Raw genomic sequence first — 10,387 nt, 5'->3', positions numbered from 1 at the left:
AGACTCTTCAACAAATTAAAGGAGATCTTGGCCAGTGAACCTATTCTCAAACTTCTAGATTTTTGAAAAACCTTTGAGGTGATATTGGATGTTGCATACAAGGTGTAGGTGGAATCCTACAGCAAGAAGGCCATCCCATAGCCTATGAATCACAACAACTCGGGATTCATGAGAAGAATTATCCCACCCATGACCTTGAACTACTAGCTGTGGTTCATGCTCTCAAAAAGTGGAGACACTATCTTCTAGGTCAGATGTTTGAGCTTGTTACTGACCACAAAAGTCTCAAGTGGATTTTCACCCAGCCATATCTCAATATGCGACAAAGGCAATGGGTTGAATTCCTAAAAGAGTTCACTTTTGAGATCAAATTTATACCAGGCAAGTAAAATCAAGCTGTAGATGCTCTGAGGTGATGAGTAGTCGCCCTTGCCATTACGCTAGTCCATTCAACTCTACCCGAGGAAGTACAAAACGCCCTCCAAACTGATGAGAAATTTTATCCATTGATCCAAGAAATCCAAGCTCAAGTTCAGAAAAGATATCTGGAAGACTACTCTATTCAAGATGGACTCTTATTCTTCAGGAATCGATTGTGCATACCTACATGCTTAAGGATGCAAATGCTAGAGGAAGCTCATGAAACTCTACTTGCAACTCACCCAGGTTATCACAAAATGTTTGCTTCTCTTAAACAAAATTTCTATTGGCTTAAGATGAAAAAAGATACCTTAGAGTATGTTAAGAAGTGTTTGGTATGCCAAAAGGTGAAGGCTGAAAGAGTTAAGATTCCTAGGAAGCTACAACCATTGGATAAACCTGCAATGAAGTGGGAGTGCATCCATATGGATTTTGTAACAGGGTTACCCAAGACTGTTGGAAATTTTGATTCAATTTTTGTGATGGTGGATAAAGTCACCAAAGTAGCTCACCTTGTCCCAGTCAAAACCACTACCTCTGCAGTAGATATTGCTCAAATTTTTGGCTTCTTTTGATTTTCTTTATGTCACACTTGTTTGTAAACCACTAGAATACTTTAAGCAAGCTATTAGTTTTTTGAGATCCTCCACCATTTGTAATGTTCTTGAAAAACTTAATTCTTGCTTTGTATTGGTACTTGTCCATACCTTGAGTAGAAAAGATTCCATATTTATTTATAAACTGAAGAGTGATTGTAGCTAAATGCTACAAAAAAGAGAATTCAGTTAACCTTCATGAACCTTCTCTCATGTAATAGGTTCCCAACAATAACATTTGCAATGACTATCACATAAATATTGTGATGCATCTTTCATATTTCCTTGTGAATAGTCTGACTAAATTAAGGACTTAAGGTAAACACAAACAAAGACTTTAGCACCCAAAGATACCAACTCACAAAACAAGTACACCAGCTTGAATAATAAAGTAATCTTAACTCACTTCTTTGATTCTTCTATTGTAGCCTCCACCTCCTCGCTTGAGACTCTTAATGTTCTTCAATTGCATTGGTCTCTTCTTAGTCCCAAGCTTTCTCTTCTTTCTCTTGACTTTATTCAATAATGATTATAGGTTCTTTATCTTCTCCTTGATTTCTTGAAGCTGATGGTTAAGACCATCCTTGAATAGTTTTAGCATAAGATTTTCTATCTTAAGAATGTCCCTCTCTACCTACAAGGTTTAATGTATAGTCGGATAGCTACTTTATGCCATCTCCTACAAACCTCAATAATGAAGAGTAGTTGAAGAATGGTGGGGTGCTTTTGGTGATGGGGTCTATGGGATACAATATGCCATCTTTTTGAAAGTCAATGTGCTTCTTTCTATCTAATCTCATTGCTTTGATGAAAAAAACAGAAGTTTTGGAAACCCTCTTTCTTTTTGAAAAGGGAATATTCATCTTCCAACTCAATATGGAGATGATAGATACTTCTTCCAGCAAGATTCATGGCTGCAACACCAAGATCAAAGTTTGGATATGGTGAAGAGGAAGGTGCTTGACATAACTAAGCAGGGAAAATTTGATGCTTTGGGAGGGAGATTTTTTGGGAAAGGGATACATTTCCAAGAGATTTGAAAGCGGCACATCTCGTGCAAATGATTAAAAGATAGAGGTATTTTTTCAATTTTTTGAATTTGAAATTTAAGTCTACATTTTCAAAAATGAAAAGTATTTTCTCTCTACCATTTCTTATGAGGAAAATAATGACCTGAAACTTCCTCTCATAAATTTACACCTCTTTTGCTATATTGAATTGTAGAGCAACAATTAATGACAAAAATTGACTAAAATGTAGCGTCAACATCAACTTATCAAAATGACAATTTCAGTTTTGTCATCTCGTTCTTCAATATCATGTCTATGTAGGAATTGGATCACAAGAAAGAACACAACTTTTGTTTTTTAATTTGGAGAGACAATATAACAAATTTTAATTTATCAGATAGATTGAAATCATGCTTCACACACAATTGAGTATTTCCATGTGGCCAAATAGTAACAAAACCCAAGAAGCATACAACATACGTCAAAGTTCACATAACAATGTTTCCCTTGGGTGTTGAGCTATGATAAGTGAGATAATAAAAGAGCACACTTAAGTAGTAAATAACTTTTCCAAATCAAGAGACAAAAATGTTTATAATCCAAGAGACAATATGCAAGATACCTCTCGTGGAACAAATGTATGCAAAACAAATGTATGCAAGACTGAGAGCATGCTATTCCAAGCAATCTTCAACAAGAATAAACTACAAGAGATAAAGGCTAACAAAAATTGAATATTGTCATCACTTTCATAGTCGCAAGAAACATGACTTTTGCTGTTGATATCTTCATCGGAAGAACATTTGGAATCCACAGTGGCCTCATTTTATGAATATATTTCTATGGAAGGTAATATGGGGGGCCTTGCCGATAGGCATCAAGATTCATGTATGAGGTATCCGATGCTCATGATATAGATTGGATAGCGAAGACCTCACCCACTTTTTCATGGAATTCATGGCAATTAGAGGTCTAGCAAGGAATGTTTGCAAATGGATACAAAGAACATGGAAGATAGGGTTCTTCAAGAAGGATCTATGCCTTGGTGGGAAATAGTTTCAAAGTTTTGCACTTCTAATATGTACTCAAATTGTCAGATATTGTTTCTTTCGTAACATCTAGAAGGCCAAGAACTACGTGTCTTTGATAGTGAACTCTCTGTGGCTAGCTTCTCAAAGAGTACACAAGAAAGTAAGGAGTATATTTATGTGGTAGGTAAAAGGAATGACTCGGATGATTGGCTTAGGGCGACCGTCACCATCTAGTAAAGACTTGCTAGATAAAGGATTGGACTTTGGGTAATAGTGCGCTTCTAGGTACTGTTAACTATGTTTTGATGCAACCTTTTGTCCCTCAAGGCTCGGATTGAGCTTGAGGCTGATTTGTATATTTCTTGTGACATTATAATATTATAATCACTCACAATTTTGAGTTTCACAAAACAAAAAGATGAAGCATAATAGGATAATTGGCCAACCCCTCGGCATTAGGAAAAATATGATTAATTAATGGCAAGCCAATAGGGAGAGCGGGGTGTTAACACTTGAAAAAAGGTAGAATTCCTTGCCCTACCGCCATGGCTAAGGATGGTATTGGTGCTATGCTTTTGCAAAAGGGAAACCTTTCCATTCACAATTTTTAAAAAAATAATCAAAAGAAACTTAAAAAGAAAACAAGGTGGGGAGGCACTAAGGCCTGCTAAGTTAAGGGGTGATAAATGAGAATAAATTTAAATAAGTGCCTACAATCATAATAAAACAATCTATTAAAATGAAATTTTTACGAAAGGACCCTTTATCAATATCTCATATCATGGGATCAAACTCCTATGAATATATTATTTATTCATTTATTCTTTTTAGACATGCCAGAAAGTAAATTAACTTTGGACCTTTGGAGAATAGCACTTAAAAGGCTATGATCTCTTGGTGAATAGAAGTTTGGAAACCTTCCTCACCTACAAGCCGAATGTCTAGTCATGGTGTGATTGTAGGTCTAGCAATGGAGAAATCTTGTGGTAGCAATGGTGACACTAAATAGATAGATAGATATCCCCTATGTTTGCCCCCTTGCTATTGGTTCGGCTCTCTACCCATCTGTGGGCAGCTTCGCTTGCTTTGTCCTTTTGTCTGTGTGTGGGTGAGTTCCCTCCCTCGTCAATGCCCACCTCCTCATCAACCTTTTGCTCGCCTCATCCCCTCCCCTCAGCGTGCGCGTATTGTCCCTAGTTGGTCAAACTCACTGTCTTCCACCATAAGCACACCAATTATAGCTATAATAAGCGTTTCTTGTCTACGCCTATTATCCTTATAATGTACACAAGTTAAGTTTTATCTTTGATGTAATTTTATCTTCAACGTATTTTATCTTTAGCGTGTACTCCTATCTTGAGTGCTCCTTTTTGCTTGTATCCCCTCTAATAGGGTTTGTTCTCCCGGGCTTCTTCGCCCCCCCTCCCCCCTTTAGTGCTTGGAGTTTTGTTCCAGCACAGTGTTAAAAATGGAATCTGAGGCCCTTCCTATGGAAGAGAGAATCATCATGTTTTGCAAATTTTCATAGCTAGAAAAATGTTAGCAACTGATGGAGCAACTCTGATGGATGAAGGGGAAGTGATGACTTCGTGTCCTTTAAACAACGGCACGATAAAGGATGAGTCTCCCACAAGGGGTTCGGGCCAATCAATTAATAATTCTCTCTTGGAGGACAAGGTGCTTTTGGTGAAAGAAAAAGGAAACGAGCAAGCCCAAACTTCTTAATAATTCAACTTCAAGGTGAAGACCCTCACGGAGGGTGTGCCCAAGGGGCCGATTTATACAAATGTGAACAAGGGATCCATGGTTTTTGCTCCTCTTAGACCAAGCGTCTCGTTTGCAAGCATTTTGAAGAGTCTGAATCACAAAGACTACACTAAAGTCACAGGTGTTGAGGCATCAAGGGAGGGAGGCTAGGAAAAACTGAAGAATGTTAAAGCTTGGCTCTTGAGGAAGAAGTAAACAATCAGTTAGAATGCATCCCAACTAGTAACAAAAGAACTTTCTCCCAAGTTGAATGCACTAGGCTTCTCAAAGAAGGGCTGGGAGATCGAGCCTATAGTGTTGTAAAGAAGTCTCTATCGCAACAAGTGGAGGTTGTAGAGTCTATCATTCTCGTGATTCCGCCAACACTCATTAAAAAGGAGCTATCCATGCAAGCTAAGCTTACGCTCATGTTTGGCTTCATCCTCATGCCACAATGACTCCACCCTAAATAAAATGTCTATTCCCCATGAACGTCTATTCCCCAAAGCCAATCTTGTTTCCTTCTAGGCTCTAGCAACTTGAAGCCTACATGTAACCCAATACTTGAGGTAGTAAATGAGTATAATTCTTAGGCGAGCAATTTTTGGTAAGTGCTTTTTTGGAATCTATCAAGCAGAGTCCCAAAAGATTCTTCCTCTCTCGCAACCTTCGATGTGAGATTTTAACAAGATCTATACTATTGTTGGTTTTTCATCCTCGTTCTCTCTCTCTTTGTGTGTGTGTGTGTGTGTGTGTGTGTGTGTGTGTGTGTGTGTGTGTAGCTATATTCAAAGAATCCTAAGTGACTTCACTTCCAAAACTATGCGCATCATGTCCTCTGTCTACTTTTCAACTAAAATAAAACATTCAAGATTACACATCTTTGGGTAACTTACATTCAAACCAATAACTATTTAGCAGCAATGGTAACTTACATTCAAACCAATAATTATTTAGCGTCATGGATGCACTTAACACTAATGACAAAACAAAGAGAGATCCCTTGCAAAATTATAGTATATCTAGAAGAACAAGTAAAAATTTTGAATGTTCCATTGCATAAAAAATAAATACATGTGACATAAACAATACATCATGGGTGAGGTGGTTGATAGAAGGATGGTGGAGGGCCATATGCTCTTGCGAGAAACAAGATTTTTTCTCGAGAAAAATAGGGGTCGTGCCAATGAGGGTTGTGAGAAGAAGCTATATCTATGGCTGAGAAATCTCTAGCATATGGAATAGGGGAAGCCCAAAAGTAGTAGGAGATACACCAAATGTAGGAGGAACTGCTCTATATGGCAGAGGGTATGAACGGACGTAATTTTTTGGCGACCATTTTTTGGTGAGCGCTTTTTTAGAATCCAACGAGCAGATTCTAAAAAGATTATTTCTCCCTTCTCAACTTTACTCTCTCTCTCTCTCTCTCTCTCTCTCTCTCTCTCTCTCTCTCTCTCTCTCTCTCTCTCTCTCAGGTATGTGTGTGCTTTGATGACGATTGTACCTGTGTTAAAAAAAAGTGGTAAATGGTTCTATCACTATACCACCCAAGCTTCTTCTTCTCCATCATCATTTACCTCTCTCTCTCTCTCTCTCTCTCTCTCTCTCTCTCTCTCTCATACATGTGACTTGTCTTCTCAAATGTTGTGCTATATGTTGGGCAACAAGAATTACCACCAACAAGATAAGTGTCCTTCTATTTTGTCACACTTGTGAGCACTCATATACATGCAGAAAATCAATTTCAATGGTTCACACTCCATAATAATGAAATTCCATTTTGAACAACATTTAAAGACTGCAATAATAACACCACATACTGTTATTAAAAGGGTTTAAAGTACACAACTAAAAACAACAACTATAATAAGATAGATATGGAGAAAAAACAATACAATATGCTAATATGCTATCAAGGTCTTATTTCTCCAACATTAGCGCGAGGAAAGGTGAGATCTAGTTGTTGTTATTGTCGTTGTTGGCTCCATTAACTATTCCTTGCACAACAATGTATGCCATCCACACTTATACCCAAGCCTCCACATGTCATTTGAAGGATGCACCGTACTCCTGTGGGGTGCGAAAACCATGCTCCCCCCAAATCATACTTGCATTGTTGGCTAGTGCGGCAACTTGATCTATATCTCCTTCGGTTGGATGTGCATTGAAACGAAGGCTTTGCTTGGCGTTGAATACAGAGCTTGTGGCCTCGTTGATTGCACAAAGAGAGTTCGTGTAGTTGTGTGAACTTTGTGCTATGCATACTGCATTCATAGCATATACACTATTGAGAATATAATTGGCGTGCACATTGTTGATGGGGTCAATTGCAACATGGGGAGGGGGTTGACCATGCTGATTGAATTTTCCACAATTTCCCCTAGGCATGGTAAATATGTGAATGAGAGAAAACACAAGGAATAACTTTAGAAAATAGATACTTAATTAGCGTGACTTGCGCATGAATGAATGAATGAAACTAGTGTTCTTCTGGCTATTTATAAAAAAACCGCAAGCATCTTTACTTTAAAGGTCATTCACACCGTGTCCTTCGCAATATTTTCACTTAAAATATTACGAACAAAAAAAAATCATTGTAAGATTAACCACCATCGATTGACTTGTCTTCAAAAGTTAAACATAGTCACAAGAAAAAAACATAGAGCAAACACATATCAGATTTAGCAAAATTAAAACATAGTATAACCAACCAGTAAGTTCAGGTGTGCCATTACATAGAAATAAGGTAATATGGAGTAATCAAAACAAGTTGGGATTTAGGTTCCCGATGGTTGTAAATCCTGTGGGGGTTGCACTAGTGGGACTGGGGTTGCGCTATTGGGACGTGTGCAGGTGAGGGTCCCATGGGCAGTGTGGGAAATAGTGGTCGATAGAGCAATTGACAATAGCTTGGCCAACTAGGAACCATAGCTGAAGGTCTTCTCAAAGGAGAAGCAGATGGAACAACCGACTCTTGGCAATGTCGTGAAGGAGACGGGGGTGGCTGTGATTGTGCTCTACATGATACCTCGCCCACATGATGAGTCGATCCTAGACCAATAGGAAGCCGTTGTTGTGGTTGAATACGTGCCAAAAGCAGTTTTTTGTCCCGATCAATGTTGATGTAATGTCATTGTAGATGATCCCACTCCATTGCCAAGCCACCACAACCTGCAAGACTATCTAAAATTGCATCCCCAACCTTTGTGAAGGTACCCAACAACCATCTATTTACAAAAGCACAGACATTAGCAGGCATTTCAATGGCACATTGGCGAACTAGTTCAATGGCAAAAAACGAGCATAAAAGTGCCCTCCTAGACTTATCGAGCAAAGAACTTACTCTTCTCCACTCCATGCCAAAATGGTGCTCTAAGGGTATCTAGCATCCATGGAAAATCCCATAGTGGCTCTCGAATCATGTCACAATCAAACTCAAACCCATCGTTGTCAGCTGCCACATCTCTTGCTTGGCGATCGTATAGTGGAATCACTCGAAGGCCTTCAATTTTACGTGTGAGCATGACCAGCAATAAGGTCGGGACCTGCAATATGGATACTGTTTAAACAAAAAACACACCAATATCTACCAGTCATGAAGTTTGTTGAGAAATGGTTGAGAACTTACTAGATCCGTGAAGTCATCTACCACAACGTATGTGTGAGACACCATATGAAGAAAAATAGTGCAAAGATGGAAAACATCGTGCAACCTGGCGTCCTCGATGATGAGTGCCAAGTGGTCTGTCCAGCATTCCATGACTATTGTGCCATCCGATAATAAAAATTTTGCAACCAAGGTGGCAACGAGCTCAACAAAGAATGCATTCCATTGGGATATGACAACAATGCCAAAATCAAATTTGCAATGTGTGGGAAGGTCTACCCAAGCTGCTAATCAGGCTCCATTTTTTTGAAGTGTGAGAGAGACACAATCAGATGTTGGATCACTCAAAGGCTCCTGTAATACATAAATGCCATGCAAAAGAAGATTGAGAGAGTGCTGCCCAAATTCAAAGTGGATACCAAAGTTTCATAAACTCACTCATAAGAAATCTTTGGGTCCATGATAGCCTTCTGTAGATGGCATACATCAACAAGTACTATGAGATGTATTGGGACTACTCGAACACTTGAAATTTTTGCCATTTGCACGTCAAAGTGAGCCGAAAGTGTGTCAAATGCAAAATTTAATGAAATGTTAGGTATCACAGTTTTGTTGTTGTCAAAACAGGCATTTTTTTGTGGTGGCATTTCTTACCTAGTGGAAATAAGTCAAGTGGTTCGGGTGACCAGAAATTGGGTGGATGCCCTTGATTTGTCCGATAGCAATGGATATGGCTCGCTTGGGACCCCAAGATCTTGAAGCTAGGGAAGGACTAGATCTCCATGACTCCAAGTGACGTTCAGAATCACCTTACTCATAATCTGACCCACCACCTTCATGCTTGCTCCTTTCACTTTGAAACTCCTTCGAGAACTCTAAAAAATCACTGATGACTGGTCATTCTCTATTCTTACCTTGTTTAGGTCTGTCCACTGCAATTTTTGGGCTTTGACGTCCCTTGGTTGTGCTAAGGAAAATGGTATCGGTGGGAGGCTGATTGATGGTGAAACTTTCGCTTTTGCCCTTACTCTTAACCTTCTTGTGCAATGCTACAATTCCAGAAAACAAGTGAGGACACTATAGCCAACTAATCACATTAATTGAACAAGAAAAAAATTACTTATCATTGTATGCTTCACCTTTGTCTTCGGGATATTCACCATCCGCATAGTCCAAAAACCATGGACAATCTCTCCAAGTTTCCTTACCATGGAGCTTCTCTATCCAATTGTCAGGATAGATACCACTCTCCTCTCTCTTAAACTCCATCCATGCATCACTAGGATGCTCAGGGTATGGCTTACGAAGACCTATTTTAAGGGCGCCCAACCACCATCTACAAAAAACAAGAGGAATAACTCCATCATTCATAACACACAATTTTAATATTGTATAATTCAATACCTGTATAGCATGCATCAGCCAATACAAGAAAAATGTGGCTCCCCCCTTGAATTGTGGGTAGCTCGTATGGTTTGCTTCCATCGCACAAAAGCCTTGCCAATGTGCTTTTGTTGAAAAGCCTACAATGCATCACTAAGAGACATGCCACAATCATGTGCAACACGTGCATGTAGCTATTTTAATGTGGAGTTCTTAGCTCCATCTTTTTTGCCACATTCAATACACCCCCGCACATTAAGTATTAGTAATATGGAAATACTAGATAAGACCTTAAACTCTAGTGTTAGTATGCTCACCTTTGAAGCTGCCACCAATATACGTGCATTCTTAACCATTGTGAGAAGGTCTTCTTCTGCATCAGAATAGATGCCTTCACTAATGACACGTCACCCTTGGTCAATATATCAATCAGGCAATATTTTTTGCAATTTATCATTGGATAACATTCTAAATAAATTATGGAGAACAAACAACACTCTCAAAAGCAGACAGTACTTACTTTGAACGACTAATCCGTGCCCGTGCAACCTTGTAGACTCTGAAGGAGATCATTTTGCAACCCTTCTCTCCCTA

The 10,387-nt window shown here is 39.0% G+C and overlaps 1 protein-coding gene across 1 annotated transcript in view; it reads right to left on the bottom strand.

Moving 5' to 3' along the window:
* Window positions 1-8,126: 8,126 nt before the first annotated feature.
* LOC147446151 (CDPK-related protein kinase-like) overlaps window positions 8,127-10,387 on the bottom strand; it is a 47,971-nt gene continuing 45,710 nt past the window's right edge. Inside the window, exon 6 of the mRNA XM_086524673.1 lies at window positions 8,127-8,348. Coding sequence (XP_086380799.1) covers window positions 8,127-8,348 — 222 coding nt within the window. The remainder of the gene's footprint in view (window positions 8,349-10,387) is intronic.

The sequence above is a fragment of the Adiantum capillus-veneris genome, chromosome 12, assembly GCF_014529385.1.
Source record: "Adiantum capillus-veneris isolate H3 chromosome 12, ASM1452938v2, whole genome shotgun sequence".
Classification (NCBI taxonomy): domain Eukaryota; kingdom Viridiplantae; phylum Streptophyta; class Polypodiopsida; order Polypodiales; family Pteridaceae; genus Adiantum; species Adiantum capillus-veneris.
The sequence above is the reverse complement of the archived record's forward strand: the minus strand, read 5'-3'. Positions and strand labels throughout refer to the sequence as shown.